The sequence below is a fragment of the Ischnura elegans genome, chromosome 10, assembly GCF_921293095.1.
Source record: "Ischnura elegans chromosome 10, ioIscEleg1.1, whole genome shotgun sequence".
Lineage (NCBI taxonomy): Eukaryota > Metazoa > Arthropoda > Insecta > Odonata > Coenagrionidae > Ischnura > Ischnura elegans.
Genome location: NC_060255.1, coordinates 86,244,156 through 86,266,045, shown reverse-complemented (window position 1 = coordinate 86,266,045; position 21,890 = coordinate 86,244,156). Strand labels below are relative to the sequence as shown.

Genomic DNA, 21,890 nt, shown 5'->3' with positions numbered 1-21,890 from the left:
GGAGGCGAGGCGGGCGGTTTGCTGAGCGTAAGTCTCCCCGCGCCATCCCGGCAGTGTTGTGAGGGTATGGGGAAGCAGTGGGTGGGTGGAGGCAGCCGAACCCAGCCACCCTCCCAAAGCCGACGTGGGAACAGACGTGCTCTGAGCTGGTTACATCTCCCCGGGAAAGGTGCTGAAATGTTTTCGTGAGTGGGAAATACCGCAGGGTAACTCATGACGGGTTGGAGGAAAGTTCCACCCAACGGGCGGTTATCTACCCCCCCCCCCCCTTGTGAGCATCATTTCTCCCTCGGTTAGTTAATAAATCAAAGTTAAGTCGATATGTACCTTAATATCCAATTCAGAAGATGCTGGCATAATCGTGTGCAAACTTAACTTCACCATCACTAATAAATTTAAAACAATTGGTAAGTCCAAGAAAATATATTTTGTAAAGATAAAGTGCCAACCAGGTTCCACTTGTTACAGCTTTGACAGTCCGACTGATGTGAATTAGGGTGGAAACCTTGGGATACCGAGCTATTTTATTTTGCATAGTAATATTTATAAGCTATTTGTCAAGATTTTTTCAATTAATAATATCTAACAAATTCTGTCCGTTTACATTCAATCAGTAGTAAACACTAATACATGGATTTGCATTTATTGAAGTTGTTTTCAACTATTTGAAGTTGGTTTAGATACAAGCGGAATTTACCGTCACCTATGTTATGCCTACGTTAAATGGCAACTGTTCCGACGTATACGTTTTCTCAAGGAAAATATCCAGAATGACTTTCTTGTACTCATTAATAGTCTTATATTCCAATCCCTTTCTCTTATCTCCATATCCTTTCGTAACTTCTATATCAGTATCCTTCCATTAATATGGTTTTGCGGAATCCCCCTGCCATTTAATGCTCCTTCGAATCAGTGCCACCAGCTCCTTATTTATTTAAAAATTGTTGTATGCTTACAACCACATTCAAGTAATTCGTCATTCTTTTTTTTCATTCACCAAATATCAATTATCTTTGAGCAAACCCTAATCTTGGTCACTTGTTAGCTATTGTGATCTTAATTTTTCAATGTCCCCGTTATTATATTCTAGGCAAAGATTTTAAAACTCTAACATTAAATCAAGTTAATCGAGGTGGGTCGCCGTGTACACAGTTAGCCTAATTTGAAGTACCTCCAAGACGTGTGAGCATACGATTAGTGAGAAAATGAGTCGAAAGATTCAAGGAAATTGGATAATTTATTGTCTTAATTTGTTGCAGGAATCAGATCATCACTATCACAAGAATGTCATATCAATAAATGAAGCAGCTAAGAGGTATTGCAGAGAAATTTAGTTGCGGGGACTGGGTTGAGCGATGAGCTATTTAGCGATATGTTCAAATCTGGCTGAAGGCTTTGATCGGTCTTGAAAAATTCACAGAGCCTAACCTAAGGGAAGAAACTGGATCCCATGTATGGCATAACTGCACCTGTAGCTTACTCTGGGGTGAGCTAACAACCATATCTGATAAAAGCCAAATTCTCCACCGTTGAAACGCCATGCCGGGGAATAATTTTCACTTAAAGTTTTCTTTATAAGAGAAACTAAGGTAAACCATCACTTTAAAAGACTGCTTAGGGATTAATAGAGCTCCTGATGATGAAACAAGGATTTATTGATCCAGTTATGGCACTACAATTCAGATCGATATTCGTTTATTAATTCCCACTAGTTCTACCATTCTCAAGCAAGTTCCTCTATTTTCTTGATGTTCCTCTTTCTTGTTTTCCTTATTATAATTTTCCCTGCCCCAAATATTTATGCATTGGCCCTTTGGAACTTTCCTTCAAGGTATTTTCTCCATTATATTTCTCCCGTCTGATGACATGGAGTATTTGGCGGGTTCTTTAATGCCGTATGATGCTCTACAGTCCCATTTTGACGCCTATTCAACCTAATGACCACAAATCTAGTTTTTCACCATTGTTAAACCCAGAGTTAAGTCCAGGGTGACCACTACCCTCACCTATTTATAGCAAACTACTTGATGTTTAGAGCATCGATAAAGGTTTATTTGCTTGAAGACTGAATGTTTGAAGGACTAAGTGAAAGTGTTATAGCACGATAAATGTAAGATATTCTTGTAAAGCATATGGAAAAGAAGTTCCTAGACTCCAAGCGTATTGGTGCAAAAATAAGTGGATTTGATTTGAGTAAGCTCTACCTTCACCAATCAAAATCTACTGTTTTGAATAATGAGGTACCGAACGACTAAGTTAATATAGTACATCACGCCAAATGAAGGAGATATCCTAATAGCGAAGTAAGAAATAGTACCTTGGATTATAAAAAGTGACATAGAATGGCGTAAACTCTAAACTCACTTATTCAAACCGTTCCTTGAATTTTGAAGCACGTAATGGCCGAGGGAAGTCGTTTCAGCCTGATAAAGGAAGAAAATTGTATGTAGCCAAGCGAGAAGAACTTCACGGATTCAGCATAAATTTGGCCGTCTAAGGTTGAGGCTCTTGACGGTTGAGACTTGTGCAGTCGTGTGTGAATTGTAACAGAAGGAGACGAGACAGACAGGGGTCTCGGGAGGGTGAAAAGTAAAGGCAGGCAGGGGGGTGGGAGGCTCCTTAGAGAAAGGAACCAGGGTCGGCGGGGTTAACGCGTCCTTAATCGTTTCCAACATCCATTTCACAGAAATTCTGAAGACATTTTCCCATCCTGATCTCCCATTCACAGAAATACAATTCCCGTTTTCTTTCGTTCTTTCAGAGTTATTTTATGATAGATCGATTTCAAAAAGTTTTTATTCGTTTTTAGTAAAGAACTGGTAGTCTTAATTGCTCAGAAATCTCTAAAATTATGTGGATTGGGCACTAAACCAAGTAAACCGAGTAATCAATAGGATCTGATGTCAAATTTTAATTTATTCGAAAACTGTTACGGAATAATTTCATAAGGCATGATCACGCATTAAACTGAAAGTTTCAGTTTAATTTAGGGATGATAAATATGCATTTATAGAAGCAGCCAGCTGGAACTATCTTTAATTTTTTAAATTCATTTCTTATGCATTCAATGTTTTTAATTATGCACATTACTTACTTGCTATACTTCTCGTAGTAACTCCGAATATATGCTAACAAAGCTCATTTATTTTCACTGTAGCTTCAGCATTTTGAACAGCATTTTGACACTAATACAACCCTAAAAGTGGGTAGAAAAACTTGAATAAAAATGCTGACGGATAAAACACTTTAATAAAAATGTATATGAATCATATAATTCGTCATGATGGAAATAAAAATATAGCCTGTACACATTTCCAGATAAATTACATTTTATTAGCTCCTAAGAACGATTAAAATTTATATAATTGACATTTCATTTGATAAACGAACCCATAAAAATAACTCATCTGAGCACTGGTTAAAATGAAAAACTATTAAACACAATTATAAATTATATGCTATGAGAAAATCACAAGATAAAGGTATGCATCGAAATTTAATGGAGAGAATACGTCATCCAATTCGAGTTTTGCGTTCGCTTAAGGAATCTAGATAATATATATTCTGCTTCTCCCCATACGTCACTTATTCCTTTTCTCTCCACACTCTTCCAGTCCCTCCCCCACTCCACTTGGTTTTATGTCCCAGATTTCTTCCTCTTCCTCCGTCTAAATGACTTTTTCTCCAACAATTTGGATTCAAGCCGATTAAATTGTCCTTTCTCTCTTTTTCTTTAAATTCAATTAAATATTTCTATCAAATTGTCCTATCTCTTTCCATCTTCTTAACTCTTTTTAACTTAACTCGTCTTTTTCCATCTTCTGATCACATTTCCCTTAGCAAAAAATGATGTCACAATGAGCAATTTGAACTTTTTAACTATCCTAGGTAAGGTAGAGTCCTGCAGCACAAGGGATATTGAATCCCCAACACCATATCCATATGAATGAAGGAAGGACAGCAAGGCAAAGGTAAAATTTAATGGAATTTAACTATCATATTACAGCACAGATTATGCAACCTACAAGCAAATTCAAGTGACCCGCAGTGCTGTAAGTAATTATGGGGAAATAAATTAAAATTGGTATACAAAGTGCTTATAGAGACGCCGTACTTTTTATACTTATTGTTCGTGAATCAGTCAGGTAATCGTTAAGCATAACGTGGAAATAAATTAAGAACAAACAACGTACAAAGGCTAACCAGAAGTAATGTCTCCATACTATGATAAATTTTATAATTATATAAAAATATAAGAATGTCAATTACAAGAGCTGATATGCTAGATATAAAATCTTCAATACTGTCAAACACGAACGACGTGAACTCAGACCAGGGTAATGTAAATTTTAATTGCATGGATTAGGACTTAAAAAAGTCGTATGTAAAAAAACGTTATTTGAATTCATTCAAGAGTCTCAGAAAACGATAGAGAGAGCAGATATGCCCACAAAACCATTGTTTTCTTCACAGCGTAATATATTCTACTACGTATTTATTTCATTGCAAACGGAAAGGTCCTAGAAGCATTCATGAAATATGTGCTCTTAACCCTTTATTACCCAATGTTTCTTCTAAGCAACATCAAAGATTTTAGACAAAGATTAAGATTAAGTTTAACATTTTAGTTCTATTTAGGAAACAGCTAAACTACCCATAATTTTGTTGTGTTAATTTTAATGACGAAATATTTAGATGCCACGATAATTATATTTGAGTGTAAAATCCTCAAGTTTTAAAAAATGAAAAATTTTGAAAATTGATTTCTCCCAGAATAAGCTCCGGGTTAGAAAGGGCTAAGAACATGTGAATACTGGACGCTTTCATGCCAAAGGAAAATGAGTGAAAAAAAAGCTGCGGCACTTAACATGAGCGAGTCTATACAGGAAAAATATGAGTAAATTCCTGTTTGGGATGCAGCTCAAAAATATTAGCGCCAAGTGAGTAATAGCATGGGAGAATGCATAGGTAGGTATTCTAATAAAGGAATAGCCTCGGGATTGGCAGAAATAAATGACTCCCTATACCCTTAACTACTGGAGCGGGGTGATAGTAGATCCACATGCTGGTAAATTTGTTGCTCACTTCCAGGGTTATGTGGCAACATCGCTTAGCTAATTATACTCTGTTCATTTTATCTCAGCGGGTGAGCTGGTGTGGCCAAAGCAAGTGGAGATGAGGGGAGGGAAAGTTTCTCGACATGTGACTTTGCCTTTGCCAATCAGCAAACAGTAGGCGTGGCCTCAGCCGCTCTCAGATTTCCGCCGAGTGAACATCGTGAATCCGCTCGTGGAGCAGTGTTGCCAAACCTCTCGCGTTCTCCTTGTTGGTGACTAGGTATGCCTTCCACCAATTGTGCCTCATTCAGCGCGGTAGCTGACAATATCATGGGCTTCTGTGAAAGGATGTTACCCAATGTCTTCCAAATGAGAAGGTATATTGTCTCGGCGCCGGGGCCAATATACTTGTGGCCACCTATGACTCACACGTTTTCAGTGAGAAAGTAGGGCGGCTATGTACATTTGGCAACGTTATGTTCGCTCCTCCTCTCTTTCTCTCTCGGTACTACCCCTCGCCTATCAGCGAAGCCATCCGAGAGTGACCGGGCTCTCACAGAAGCTCACCCGCAGACATAAAAAGAATAGACTATAGAAGCTTCAAGTCCTATCCACCCCCCTCCCACCAAACTGGTTTTTCTCAGCCTATCTCACCCTTGTGAAATGTAAACATTATGCCAAGTGATATGGGTACTCGGTATGTCCCCGCGCCACTAGTTGAGTTATAGATAGCTCGTTTTTTTTTTGCATTGAGGTAATTACCATTGTGAAGTGAAGTGGTGAATATTACTATATTTTGAATTTTGTTACAATTATTGAATTATGAGTTCCCAGGACCTGATTGATGATCAAATCAAATATTATTTCACATTTTCACAAAAAATGTAAGTTTTTCCTAAAATTTGAAAAAAAATTTAAATATTGAAAATATCAAAGTCGTATAATCTAAAACAGTTGAAATCAGTTTTATCGTTCAAATTTGAGTGGTGGTTTTTACAAAAAATCGGCAATTATTAAGAAATTAAATATTTTGGGGATCTGATATGTCCCTAATAATAAGCCTCCGTACAGATGCCCGATAACCACTCACTTGTCGATCTACAGTATTAACTCCCAATTACTGTGTTTTAAATTTCTCCAATTATACGCGGAAAGTATAATAACTTACTTCCGTTTTAGGCTAGGCATATTTTATTCTTTCATCTTCTCATCTGCTTTGTGGGGCGATTCATATTTAACTTAAGGCATTGTCATTATCTTCATTATCTGTTTTTTCTTTTTCACTTTCATTACTTCCATCTCGGTTAATTTTACCGCAGATGGCGACGCCACCGATGCGGGACAAAGTAACGCGAAGAAAAAAAAAGAAGAGCGAAATACGACTCAAGGGAAGAGATGTTGATGACCCGTCTCGCCGAGTATACGTCTTCAGACCGCGCTTCGGAAAGAATGACGGGACATCATCAGCCGTGGCTGCATTTTTTTTTTTTTTTAAAGGTCAATTACTTAGAGAAGTAGAGTGCGTCTTAGTGGCCAAATGCTAGAAGACCTATGGAGATCATTTGGTAACTTTTCAATTATCTTTACGCGTTTCATCTGCCTCATGTCACTTGGATGTGAAACGTTTTGAATCTTCATTATTTCAATTATACCATTGTCCTGTTAAATGCGGTCAACCTAATTAAAGTCCATGGACGTCACTTACATGGAATTTTAGTATCGTGGTGCTTCGGGTCATTTGGACTCAATTTTTCCTATTTCCCCAGACTTTTGTCATTTTAATGCTGTTATTTTAGTCTATATTTACCGCTACCACGAGTCTTGATGAAGTATATTTTAATTAAAATTAGAAATTAAGGCATATTCTGTAAGAAAACACGATATATTTTCACATGTCTTTGAAGTTAAACCCTAAAACAGACGCAAAAATGAACCCTCAGGCATCATCGCTCGTCCAGAATGTCAATTGATGTTAATTTTTTTTAATAATCTCTCTGAGGAAAATTGTATTAAGTGTTTCTCGCCAATGTACTTTTAATTATAGCCCAAATATTTACTGCTATGACAATGCTGACAGCTGATGCAATCTAAATTTTAAATATGTAATTGAGTAATGCAAGCATAGTCCCAATTATATCATCAGAGTTCCGTGCATTTTACTATCTGAAAGAAACACTTCTCTGATACAACGACGCCAACTGTATGAATTTAGGGGTTTTCGTATTTCAAATGAACTTATTTCCCTCAAAAAAATGGCACCGTGGCCCATGATGAAAACCTAGTTGTCTTGGTCCTGTGAATAACAAAGATGATAAAAGTTATTTCACCAATCGCTTAAAATGCAATTGCCATGCTGCATAATTTTAAATTGCATATTTTAAATTATTCAACAATCGCCGCGAATTAGACTAGATATAATTTAAAAAAAATTAATAGCCAGGGCAAAACTCTCATAAACGAATATCTTTACCCATCCTTTCCCCTATCCTGTTGTCCTCTTTTAAATTCATCTATCCTTGCGTTATGTAACAAGGTTACAATAATACTATAAATACATAATAATTTACAATTGATAATTATGATTAATCACCTAAACCAGGGTGGATTTATTAAAAAAAATAGTAGTGATGTAAGTAAAAGCCATCCAACCAAGAAACCTTAAAATTGAATACGACACATTTATAAATAAATTTGATCGATTCTTTTTTGTTTTTTCAATCCCATCCCTGGTTATTCAGAATTTCCCCATGCATTTTCATAACAGAGCTCTCTATCCTCTCTTATGAACGCTAAGCTATTTTCGTCTCGGTCGTACTTTACTACCCATTGTGCTCAAATGCCCTTCCTCCCCCTAATGGCGATGAGCATTCCTTCCATTCCAATTTTTATTCCTGGACCTCAAACTCCTTCTCCCTCCTTCCTTCAATCTTCCCCGTTTCCCATTGACTGCCGCGACCCCCTTCCAACCAACCCTCCGCTCCGTCCCATAAATATTATTTCTTTTCTCCTCCCACGGACTCATTTATTCGTCTCAATTTTAACCCCTCACCCTCTTCTTTTTTGCACCACAAAACCACCCATCCACCCGTTTTATTTTCCTCCGCTCACTCCTTAAAGCTCGCATCCATTGGGAAGGATCCATTCTACTTCCCTTTGCTCTAACGGCGGAGCCACTCAGTCGGGAAACGCGGGACGATCCGGGAATGAGTAGATGTGGGGGAAAGACTGTGGGAAAATCCTGAAATCGCATCAAGTTACCAGAACTTTTTCGTAATTAATTAATAAAATCACCCTGTTTATATTTATTTATTCATTAATAAATTAAAGAATACTGGTGTATATCCACAAATACTTTAATTCCACTAGGTTTCAATATTTTTTAATTATCTTTAGGTACTAATATTCAGGATCCTGAGGATGTTACATAACGTTTTGTAACCAGTTATTATTGAAGTATTTTACCATTTAAGGTAGGTTTGCATGGAATATTTAAGAAGTGTTTTGGCAGTCTTTGCTCTCCTCCTGGACTTCGCCTTTCAATTTAAAATAAGGCCTACTCCCTTTCATTCTAAATCAAAATATAAATATCCTATTCTTTCTCATCCTTTCCCTCTTTTACCTAACATTTTCGCCTCTAACACCGTTTTCGACATCCCCTCTAACACAGTAAGCATTTTCTCCATCCATACCTTTTGTTCCCTCTTAATCTCATTTAGAAGCTGCCTTTCCCCCACTTAGTCCATCACTACGTCTTTCCTCTCCAACCGTGACCTTCAACTTCTCCATTTTTCTCCACAACTAAGTGAAATTAACGCTTTCGTGTAAAATTGCCACTAAAATGTTCATTTAATAAAAGAATACAACTCCAGTAGACTTTGCCTGAAAAAATGGTCAGTAATTTACTCAGTATTTATGCAAATAACTCTGTAAATAAGCACTGAACGGGGAGGATATGTTAAAGATAATGTCAGAAATAAAAAGTTAATGTAAGCGAGGAAGGGCAAGAAGGAGAATAGGATTTATGCGTAGAATGAAAGGAAGCAGACATTAATGTGAATTGAAGATGGAAGTCAAATGTAGGAGTGGAGAAATACCGTAGTAATCGCCGAAGTGATCCGCGTAAATCTGCCAATACCAGCAAAGCACTTTTATAATACTATGTAAATAGCATTAATAAAAGAGTAATAGTTACTCATACAAAGATTCAGGACTCGCTGAAATACCAATGAAAACAAGAATTGCCCTTTTTATTCATCACTGGCTATTTACTAATATCAAAATCTTTATCTACGTTTACCATCTATGTTAAGGATACCATCTAACGCTTACATCAGAAAAATATATAACATTCCTAAAAAAAAAACGATTTTCAGAAAAAAAGGAGGCGGAAAGATCACGCAATCACAACTTGTAAAAATCTAGGTCATATATCAACTTTAAATGTTCAGTCATATATATCAATTTTAAAAAACCTTAGGATCCATCCTGAGTGAAGTTCCTCTTTGAAAGCAAAAGAGAAATCACAGTAACCCAATGCCTAACTTTTGGACCACCAGGGAGGGACACTGTGGATCATAGAGGCCAGATACAACAAATAAAATGGCATGAATATCACGGAAATATACTGAAAAATGCCAATGCTCATGGTGATCGGTTATATGGCGTCGGATTATATTCACACCGGAGATACAACCCATCTCTTTGCATGCGCACACAAAAGCTAAGGTTTCGTGTGCTGATACGGAACGGAACCAAAGCAATGACACCGACACTTTCGTATTAGTCAGAAAATATCTCACGGCTTCTGATTTTAAGATTTCAACACCGTAAAAATAAGCCTTGCGCCCTAAATACTACATAATTTCCAGAATTTACACCCTGACATTCACTTGGCTGTTCACGCAATTGATAAATATTCAACAGCTGCTGGACATCCAGCGATCATATCGTTCATACAAGCATTTAGAAATTGTAGCTCATACTGTTTAAACATCGCATTCAAAATTACCATTCCTATCTATTGTTGAATTGACTGATGTAATTATTAGAATCCCAAGTTTTTTTGGTCATTTGTAATATTTAATTCTTCAAACAATACAGAGAACGAATGCTCATTCACTACGAAGATACATAGTGCATATACGCCAAGGATGAGGATGGACATCAAAAAATAATTGCCTTAACCGGGATTCCGGCGCCAATTATTCTTTCACAGAGAAATTCATCCTTGGTGTATATACATTTGTATCCGAGCACAAGACTGCGTAAAAAGTCATTTATTTACTGCAGTGCTTCACTACGAAGGGATCGGGGAATATACTAAAATATTATCGGGAAAGCCGGGTAAGAATTGGGAATTTTATTTCTGTAGCTGAGTGGCTACCCTTCCCTCTAAGAAATCCTGGGTTGCTACGCTCATCTCTAAGGTCTTAGCCAGGGCTCAGACCAGCCTCCCCTCCTCCCACTCCTCAACTACCACTCTGCCCTGATAAAATGTCCGCTGCCACTCCACAGGACATTATTCTTCCGCCCCCTTCTCCACTTCGACAACCGTTTCTTTTCCCATTCAGCGTCCCTCCATTCCCCATCCTCTCCTCCGACATAAATATTCTTCGACCTCGGGCCTGCTCTTAAGTGTTTGTTCGTCTGAGAGTCTTGATAACCCCCAGTGATTCCTTGGCAAATCCTTTCTCTGTCCATCTCAACTTTTACTTCTCTACTGTTAGCTTCGCTGCAGTGGATCTTATATGCCTCTTCCTCCTCCACCCTATTTCAAGCTCTGGAACATTCCGCCACCACTTCATTGAGCATGAAACAATCTTTTGTAGCAAAAATTACGTAGCGATCGCAAAGTGATTCAATCTGCCCTAATTAGTGCCACTTTCCCTCCATTGTCAGTTTGATGATAAAATCTTTACGTATATCCTCACTTTAATTTATTGATAAAAGAAACTCGATGGCAGGGTATAATCCAGGAAATATTTTCCTTTGTGTGATATAATTTGTGATAGATTTTTATTTATGATTTGTAAAGGTGAGTATTTTTCCGATAATTCTAGCATAAATATACGTTAGTATGGATTGCAGAATATCAGCAGTCAGCCCACCATGGGATTTAGAGAACAGCGGTCTAGCAGCGGCTTCGCATATTGACCTTAGCAGACATTCCATTCCTGGTTGGTCATCGCCAAGAAGTCTTAATTGGAAAAAACACATTTACTTGGAGTCTTGAAGTACCAGAATATTTACAGTGCACTATTCTGGTTTTCTAGATCAGTGATGATTGGGTGTCATGGTCAATTACAAATACCCTCTTTACTTATTCATATGCAATTCTTTAAAGTGCTCGGCATACAGGCAGGCCTTCATTTTCCATTGTATACCACAGTTTTACAAGAAATATGGGCGATGAAAATATTAAATTTCATTTCACATACTTCAAGGCTTAACTAAAATTCTTAAATATGCTTAAATAAAATAAAAAATTGAATACGGTTGAACGTCAAATTTATTCTTTTAAATATATCTTTCCCTCAAAGTGATCTGTAAGTTTTTCAATTAACAAGCATACTAAATTTATAACATATGTAATTTAAATAATACATGGCAAGTCAAAGAAAATAACATAAGGACTAATTATATGCTGGTTATCAAAGTGCTAATCAAGAAATTTGGAATTGATATCTGCTATCATATAATAAAAATGGGAAAAGATGGCGGAGCATTTTCCAGGACTTTTTCCCCTAAGTATCACAGAGATTGCTAACCTAATAAATTAAGTTCAAAATACCCGTATATACGTGCAAGGAATATATTGCGTCTTGTTTTCTCCTTTATAAGACCACACCTCATATATAAATTAACAAACCATAGAAGTTATATAGCTAACTTTTATGGGTATTAATTGGAAATAGAACTAACATAGTGTTGCTACAAATATTTTCTACAGATATTTTCTCTCAGCTCATACCAAAGCGATTAATAAACGGACAGAAAAAATTATAACCGCTTAAAAAAAAAGTTTCAACATAGTTTAACCAATTTGTGTTTCAGCGTAAAATAACTGCTGTCGCTATTAAAATAACAAATTTTAAGCTATTGCACTATTTTCTTCTCTACATGAACCGTAATAATTTACATTATATTTTTGCTACTTTTCGCTAAAATTGATTAAAGTGCCCTTTTTAGCTATTGCAGAACAAGAGGAAAAGGGCATTTATAATAAAATTTAGGAGTATAATAAAAATTAGCCAGTAAAACTTGATGGATAAATGTATTGTTCTAGATGTCATTTATGTGTGACGATATCCATACGCATTAACATGAGACATATGCCTTATTCTATAGCTAACTCCATAAATAATTACTGAAAATTCCAATTTTTTACATTTCCTCTTTGAAAGACCCTTGGGTTTGACGAATACTTTTACAATATCAAAAATATTCAGTCCCATTCCCTCACCTTCCACAAAAGCCTTTACTCCAAGCGAAAATATAAAATAGTACAATACCGCTTTGTCTTTTTGTTGAAATTATTTTAGGGGGATTATCAGTTTATTACCTGAAATTCATTATTCATACTCGTCGAAGGATTCGTCAACATACTGTTTTAATAGAAAATCTTCCGAGGAATAAGTTTTTAAAAACGATTATGTGAATTTTAAAAATGGTAATAATTATTAAAACAAAGACATTTGAAGATGGGAACTGCTCATTCACAGATGTGATCATGCTTTTCGAAAGGCTTAACACAATACATAGATAAAAGTTGAAGATTAAAGAAAACTTTACATCGGCTGTTATATGGTGCAATTTTATGAAGATTTACGAAGAATCTGATCACAGTTTCCTTGAAAATGTCATGAAGTGGGCAAAATCGGTCGATAAAAATGTACAGGGTGATTTTAACCGAGTGTTTATTTCTTTACGGTTTAAATATAAGTAAAGAGGAAGGATAGGATTTTGAAATAACTTTTGAAAGGCCTAGATGTTTTTTTTTTAACAATTTCCTTATAAACTTATTAAGAATATATGACACAAAAGAACGAAGAATCCAACATCATTTTGACTCAAAAATGTTGCTGTTGTAATTTTATATGTAGCAAACGATCTCATCGTAAGGTTTTCGTAAAAAAATGTGAACATTGTAAGCTGGATGATGTACGATAAATAAATTTTCCGGTAAAATATAATTATATAATTTACACTGCAAACTTAACTACTCGTACGTTGAAATGCTAGAAAGTAACGATATTATTACTTCCATTTCAATCATTGGTATATATAGAATGATTATCAACGCGACGCTTTGCCTTCACGTGATTCCGTATCCTTAGGGTGTGGAAACGTGATTGGATACTTGCCAAATTCCTTTAATACCGCAAATTCCAGTTCTTCTGGACACACACACACATTCTCCGACACCAAACGAAAGGGGTAACGGCTGATTCGGAAAAAAATATGCCAAGAGTTTAAAAATGCAACGGAATTTCAGAAATCTCATGTCACGGGAGGGAAAGGGGATAGGCAAAATCAAAAGACCATCGCTTCGTCATGAGGTTTGAATTATTCAGGAGCCGTTTTGTATGGGAACAAGTCGTGTTCCCCATAGCTTTCGAATTGTCTCCCGGGCAAATCGGGTGAAAAGGCCTTCATTATTGATAAACCGTCTGCCGTCGCTGCATTGACGATGCTTGAAAGCCAGGGTTCTACGGAATTTAGAATAAGATTTAAAAAAAGGGAAAAAATAATAGGATCTCCTTTCCTATCTCATCAAGCCGGCAAAAACGAATGAAGACCCAATTGACCTAATTAAAGGCGAAAAATTTGACCCATAATACGAGAGAGCTAGGGAAGAAATCACATCATCACGGTTTTCAGTATTCATTCCTATACATAATTGCGACTCGATGTGATTGCAGCATTAGGGTGACATTTTTTCGTGGATTTTCACATTATTTTACTGCTAACGTTATATAATGTAAGAGACTTTTTATAATTAGACTGGAGTTTTTAAAATTGATCACCCTATTTGGTCCATCCAGTAAAATTCAACCCCTTTTCCATGAAAGTATTCAATATGAAAAAACCTTTTATGGAAAAAATCTAATCCATATTTTCAATGCTAATTTCTACTTTTCAAGTCCATTAGTGATATGTGATTCCTTAATTTATGCAATATTTGAATAAAACGTCTTATTTATTCTTTCGTCATTGGTGCAGCGGTAAAGGTTTATTGGCAGGAGTATATGCAATACAGATTTGCAATAAAAGGTTATATTGAAATTTGAGTGTAATATCAATCGATTGAGTCAAATAAAAAATGAGTTACCAGTGGATTTTAATGGATAGAGAAGGTAGTTACGGGAAGAAGCGTGCATGAAATTTTGAAAAAATCGTTCTTCAATTTGTGTAGCGGTCACTCAAATAGCTGATAAATTTAAATTTTAGAATTAAGCTCATTGTCTGCACCCTAATTTTGATTCTTAATTTCGATGATTGTCATATATGATGGCATAAAAATTGAAACGATAATTAAATAAAAGTATTCGTTTAGAACCGTGTTCCGTTAAATTTTTTAGTTCAAAGCAGCCCTTAAGTGCTTCAAAACTCTAGAGAGGATAATGCAACCTATCTACAAATATTTCCTTTGCGCTCATGAGTCTGCAAGAATCAATAAACTTATTGCCTCCAATACCAGATGAATCAGATAGACTTAATATTTTGCATTGTTTAATGGCCAAATCATTGAAAATGTTTCAGCAAAAGGCGCCTTTTAATGACAATGCATGTGGTTAAATCTATTACTACCATTTAGCCTTGAAAGGCCGAACTAGCTTACCAACTGATTTGTATTATTTTTTTACATATTTTATTTTATTTTTCGACCGATTAAAATATATTACGAAAAACAATCCGGACAAACATTTAAAAATATTTTTACAAACATGTTTCCAAATGGGAACACACCACAAAATTTTGCTATTGCTTGAAAAATAAGTATAAACTTGACCTTCGACCAAAAAACTATTTCTAACAATGTAATAAGTATTGATCTTTTTAATAAATGAGCATTTGTCGCTGGAGAGCGAGTGTAGGGAAAAATATCGTATAAACCGCATGCTCACTATATATTATAATTAACGTCTAATGTATTCACAACTCATTCCATTTACTTTTTTTAAAACTGTCATACTTTATTTATATAACAAAAGCTATAAAAGCACAGATACGAAATATAATTTTCATGAATTTTATGAAACTGTTCCCAAATGGTAACAGTGGACTGAAAGCGGTTAAGATATTCTTTCAAATTGTTGAACATTCTCCAAGACTTTCTCTTAGCCATTTATTTAATGTTAAATATTTTGACTATTAGAGTTGTCTTTTTGAAGTTCTTGACTTGAAGTTCTCTTTTTGCTCACTTTATTATAAAATCAGATGTCCATTGGGAATATGTATTGCTTCAACAGTAGATCAGGCACATATTCCATCAGAAATCATCATGATGAGAAATGTACAAGGGACATTTTTATAGAGCGATCGATGTAGACATTAGATCAAGTAAATTTATGCTGCAGGATGGAAATGCATGAAAACAGTTTTCTCCTGATTTTCCAATTTTCTCAGCATCCAAGTAAGCCGACGTCACGTAGGACCCATCTTCGTCAGTTCCTTTCAGCGAAGTCAAAGAAGGCCTACGGCAGTATAGACACAATTTGTTAGTTGAGAGCACAATATCAGCGAATAATTTGAATTAAGCTACCTAGACCAAAATTGATTAGCGGTACTAATAAATTAACTATACACATTCAATAATATACTCCTATATAGATAATAAATAAATTTATTTTTTTCCAAATTATCATTCAAAGCAAATTTACTCCTCTGGCACGTAATATATCATTCATTCTAAATTCCATTTTAATTAATTAATTTTGCATCAGAATTATATAGGAGCATTCATGATTGAAACAAATTTGAATAAATCACATTAATGAAGTCTAAAATAGTTTAATTAAATGGAAATATATCCCCATAATTGTGACTCTGGAAGGGTTACAATTTGTACACGGAGAAAATGTGTACATATAAATGTATATATTGAAGAAGATTGTAAAATTAAGTCACAAATATGGAAGAAAATGGGGAAGTTAAATTTATATAATTAAATGGAGAAGTTAAATTAATAAAGAGCCTAAACCTACGCCGTCTTGGCCACCTTGAAAGTCAAGGACTAGAGAGCATGAATAAGATCGGTGAGATATTTCATGGATTGGTCAGCAAAAATGTTTGTCAGTTAAGAACCATTAATTACAACTTTCAGAACAACAAATAACTCTTTCAACGTCGTGCACATGGAAAAGAACTCTGTAATATTTATGGTCATTATGAAGCAATATTTCCTATAATTCATGCATAAACATACGTTAGTATGGATTGCAGAAGCTCGGCAGTCAGCCCACCATGGGAATTAGAGAACAGCGGTCTAGCAGCGGCTTCGCATATTGACCTTAGCAGACATTCCATTCCAAGTTGGTCCTCTCCCAGTAGTCTTCATAAGAAAAAAACGAAACATATTTTTTGGAGTCTAGAATTATCCAACTATTTATGGTGTACTTTGCCTGCTTTTCTAGATCACTGATGATTGGGCTTCATTAAGGCGTCCGCATGACTTCTTTATTTGTTCAACTAAAATAATGCTTTTATGTACACGGCAAGTACGAATGTGCAAGAAGGCTTTCATTTAATTTTATATAGCGCAGTTTCACAAAAATTATGAGTTAACCCTTTTACTGCAAGCCCATTTCAGGTGGGATGTACGAAGACTGCCAAGGCTATTGTCCGGAATTAGCAACGTTTCAGATTTAAAAATATTTTCAGCTATTTAATTTCATTTAATACATCTAGATTTTTTCCCAATTCTCAAGATATATTTACACTTATAACCATAAATAGATTGTGGGGGTTTACATAAATTACAGCCGTTGAAAAGGCCACAATCACGAAAAAAAGTGAAATAATTTGGGCCGATAAAAGTGGCAGTAAATAAATATTGAATTTTATTGCACATACTTTAATAATTAAATAAAATTTGATAATTGCATACGGTTGTACATCAAATGCACGCATTAAAAGGGATATCTTTTTTAATAGTGATCTATTCGTTTTTGGCATAAAATAGGAAGACATAAATTATATACAGCAGTTAAAATGATATAAGCGAAGTTCCGATTCTTTGCTGGCAATAAAAGTTCATGCTGAGCAATTTGGCTGTGAAATCAGCAATAAAATAATAATAATAATAATAATTAAAATAGCAACGGGACTCTTCCTCAGAAGAAGAATACATGTAAATCAAAACTAAACTATATCATATTTATCAATCAAATAAAAATAAACGGCCAAAAAATGGGCAACAAGTAGGTATACAGTCATTAAAGTTTTTTTTTCAAATTTAAAGCGAAAAAGAAACCAAAAGTAAGTTTCCGCAGTTACATTGAATCAATATTACGCTTTATACCATAATTTTTTCCGTGATATTGATGTATATAAATCTTATTATCACTTTCGGCCTTGTTTACAATCAGTTGTAGGAGGAGGAAATGAAAAGTTTATAGCATATGCCAATTAGTTTTTGCTGGCCTTTAATAGCCATTTTGGCAGGTGAAAAAAGATCAGTGATAAGAGTAGAATAACACAGAAAAGTAGAATTGATATGTAGAATCGTTGAGTAAAACTGATACATAAACCATAGTGCATAAACCCGTATGACGTTTAGTAGGCAATCAAGGTTGAAGCGCGAATTTTGCTCCTCTTCAAATTTCAAAATACCTTGAACTTCAATTGAATAAATGCCTTAAGAGCAGGCCCCATTTGAAATCAATTACGGTATAAGATACGTAAAGTATGCCAGAAATCTCTTCATTGTCTAAAGCTATTTTGTCTGGAAACTTCCCTGTGGTTCAATGAAAAAGTGCCATCATAAACCACGACAAGCATGAAGCATTACTATCCAGATTACTAATAAATGGAAGTACATGTAAACGTGTGCTTTCGTATAGCAAAGAAAATTCTATCAGAGGCACCATATTTGATCAATAGCGTTAGCTACGTTTTCAATTAGCTGGTAGATTCGGCACTAGTGACGTCAGCAGCCGTCTGTCACCCAATTAGCACTATTCTCAGTGCGAAGCTTGATTGTAACGGCTCGCAATCAGAGGAAGTGTAAAATTAGTAGTTAATCATAGACGCGTGCATCGGGTCCTAGTTTCGTAGACTTAGATTCAGGAAATTCATTTAGTATATAATGGGAAATAATTGGTGCTATACAGCGACACGATATTTGAAAAATATATGTATTCTCTGATCAGGAGAGAAGCGTAAAGGTACTTTTAAATCATCTTTACTTATGAAATTAAAATACAAGAAGCAAAGTCGGGCAAGTATTTTAAGTGTTTAGAAGTTTGAAGTGCTCATTGGTCTATTGGCAATAATAAATTAAATTTCCATTAGATTCCATTGAAGCTAGAATATTTATGCACCTACACGACTCCGCTACCCTAAGGCAAAGCAAAGTAAGATTTCGGGCGCCCCCTTCGTATCAAGTAAGGTGTGAATTGTGGAATTATAACCATTACTCAGGATATATGTCACTCATTCCAAAATAGTGCATGCGGAGATAAACTTTCTACTAATTAGTAAGACGGGCACCTTCACATGCATTAATCAATGTCAGTCACATACACTTTGCAGAGGCTATATACCAACGGAGTTTAGCCTAAAAAAGCATAGAGATGCAATGGGATTACTGATATGCCATCACAATGACTGAGTGGCAGGCACATTTTGGAATAAACAAAAGATGAGATAAAAACCTTAGGCGTCTTTTAATGAGTGTTTCTGCCCTACCTTTGCGTGATAAACTGAAAAAAAGGTATTTAAGGCGCACAACAACATTAATTTCCTTGAGTACATTCTGCTACTTTGCGGCTAAAATGACTTCGTTGATCGTTAACATAATGCCTCAATTGGGCCTTTTTCAGGCCTCTACGGGGGTCAGGCGCAAAAGCAGTTCCCAGTAAGTCACTGAAATGCCGCATTGAATGATATTTTTTCACTCATTTAATGATCCCTAACAAAATATACATAAGTATTTCGTGCATATTTCTTAGCATCACTCCCTTTGTCGTTCGTTACTTCAATACACTGTTGAAAACAGTGTGTATACTGCCAGAAGTCCTGATAGCAGGATGCATAACTTATTCAGGTCCAGTATTAACCCTTTTTACTAAATTGAGGCTGTAAAAATGAATCAACCAAATTTGAAAAGGTTGTATTTTCGGTCTGTTGAATCGTAAAAGTTGATGAACATATGATGACTTTTCACGTTCATTCCTGCAATTGCTAATTCACAAATAACCTTGAATGAGTTAATATGTAATTTAACCAGAATTAAAGATCCCGAAAAGGAAACCCAAGTCTGGTAAAATGCCACTATTAAATTTTATATTCTCGTAAAAGGGCTCAAGAAACGGCTAATAAAATATTAAAGCACAGGCAATAACATTGAATATTGACAGTAAAGAAAATTTACAACTCATTGCTATGCAGTATATACAATTTTTAAGTAGTTTGCATGTAAATGAACTGATTGGTGATTTATTAATTATCAAATAAAAATATAGTTGGGTACTTGTATTGTTGGCAAGATTTTGATTCAAAATACTCTTTCCTTAAAAATTTTACCAATTTTTTGAGCATGCAAGTTAATAAAAACTCAATTCAGGCATTCCCTAACTTGACGTTTGTAAAACGGTTAAATATATCTTCTCCAGAAACAGTTAAATCGTCCCATTTCAGACTCCAAAACATCATATTGAGGCATTGGCTGCATAAAGAATGGTGTGTCTTCGTCCCAAAATCGTCATAAATAACACATGAGTAAGTGCACATTTAATCAGAAGATAATTTAAGAGCACTTCTTCCCCGTAGCAACACCATGAGCAGTACCTCTCCATGAAATGCTCTAAACCCGCATAGAAGTCCCAGCGATTCCCACGCTGCATGTCCTTGGCGCCATATTCATCATCCTCACCATGGTTTCCAGCGAATCGCTTCTCCTTCACTTCCGCGAAAGGATATGCAATATCAGATGCATTTCTTGGAAGACGATAATAATTTAATTTCATAGACAAGCCAAAGCTGATTGATTTACTGTCGACGTTTTCTGGAATTCCAAGTCCAAACACCCACTGAAACATATATGGTGGAAATCCCATTACCCAAATTCAGTCGCAGCAATGTCAATGTAAGTGAGCAATAGACATGACACATTGAAGCAATATGAGACCATTTTCAAAATGTAATGCATAATATGAAGGCAGATTTTATAGTAGAAACATATTTTAAATATAATGGTTGATAATTTTTTAAAGGATGCCAGCTCGAGTAAGGTGCTTAAATTCAAATTATTCAAAAGCTTATCAATTATTATCTTATGTCAAACTAAATGGCACTGATTGAATGAAAATGTTTATTACAAGATATACTTGAAAGACCGAAAAGGTATTCCTTTAGATAAAGAAGTATGAGATTAGCTTTTCAACTGAAACTGGGTCCATAAATTCCTCCATGGAGTTGAGTAATGATGATTCAAGTTTGATGCATGCATCATAACTTCATTTAGCAATTACTATATTGATTAAATTTTAACCTTGTGACCATAAAAAAGGGCATAAAAATTCTTAATTTCCCTTTACTCAATTTGTAGATAACTTGGTCAAGAATTACCTGGACTTTACTGTTTGGAGAAAGAAATAAGAGTTGCCTTGAAGATCTAAAATGATTGGTAGCGGTGACCGGAAGTAACACCAATGAAATAGCAGCAAGAAAAATGTGTAGATAAATCAAACCTGAACCAACGTACAACCCAATGATTGTTTTAGGATTATAGATCATTATTACTTGCACTCTGAAATAAATAATAAGATAAATGAAATTAGAGTTTATATTTCAGTTAATTCAAATTATTTATTGACTATTAGTTTAATAACTCATCAATTAATTAATAATATCCATACAATGGCGTGTAAATAGCATTTCATAATCTTGAAGTAAGAATATGGCACTAACCTCATATGATTTTGTTTTTTTATATTCCGCTCGTCAATTCTCATTCTTAAAATCCCATTTCATGGCAAATTCTTATGGCTGGCTTATAATTATTTAATTGTGTTTTTAATTCATTTAGCATCCTCAATCACTCCAGTTACATGACTATTAAAGAGTATCAATATCAGTTATACACGTGCTGACTATCCCCTGAAATCAAAATATGTCTAGCCATAATGGAATAGAATTGAATGTATATTAATGCAAATCTTTGAAAAAAATAAGAGTATTTTTCACATACCTAGGAAAGAAAGGAACTCGAGGTAATCTGTGTGTGGACTCCAATAGGAAAATAACGTAAACTCTAGAATCTCTTGTATTTATGATTTCCTCAAGAAGCAACAGATGCCTCTTTGTTAGCAATAGGATGCTCTTCTCGAGTTATCCTCAATTGGCTATCTTCTGTTAAGTGGTTAAATGCCCCTTGTGTAGGTATTATCCTTTATTCATCGACTATTGGCAAAGGATTTTCGAGAGCTACTGAGATCTACCTGTGTGTTAGATGGAAAGTCATAAATGGACCTAGCGTGCTTTGCTTCAGTTTTTGAATTGAAAGGCTCGTATAACTGCATCAATATATCTTGAGATTGGATAGGTATTTTGTATCCGTTACAGGTTACCTGTAAGTATACATAAGTCGGAACAATCAACTACACATTG

At 35.3% G+C, this 21,890-nt stretch overlaps 1 protein-coding gene across 1 annotated transcript; it reads right to left on the bottom strand.

Moving 5' to 3' along the window:
* Positions 1–15,282: 15,282 nt before the first annotated feature.
* Positions 15,283–21,508, bottom strand: LOC124167178. Its single transcript, XM_046545004.1, has 6 exons — positions 21,472–21,508; positions 21,192–21,380; positions 20,850–21,030; positions 20,070–20,311; positions 16,486–16,611; positions 15,283–15,754 (listed from the first exon to the last, which is right to left on the bottom strand). The coding sequence occupies exons 2-6, from the start codon at positions 21,233–21,235 to the stop codon at positions 15,589–15,591; spliced, it is 759 nt and encodes a 252-aa protein (XP_046400960.1). The 5' UTR covers positions 21,236–21,380; positions 21,472–21,508; the 3' UTR covers positions 15,283–15,588.
* Between the last annotated feature and the right edge of the window lie 382 nt (positions 21,509–21,890).

What these genes read in the sequence shown, in the direction of transcription:
- LOC124167178 (XM_046545004.1), bottom strand. Translation starts at nt 21,235, where the DNA reads ATGAGAATTGACGAGCGGAATATAAAAAAACAAAATCATATGAG. An exon ending in CTCCAAACAGTAAAGTCCAG is followed by an intron (nt 20,312 to 20,849) that starts GTAATTCTTGAC and finishes TATATGTTTCAG; the next exon opens with TGGGTGTTTGGACTTGGAAT. An exon ending in CTTCTGCAATCCATACTAAC is followed by an intron (nt 15,755 to 16,485) that starts GTATGTTTATGC and finishes ATACTGCCGTAG; the next exon opens with GCCTTCTTTGACTTCGCTGA.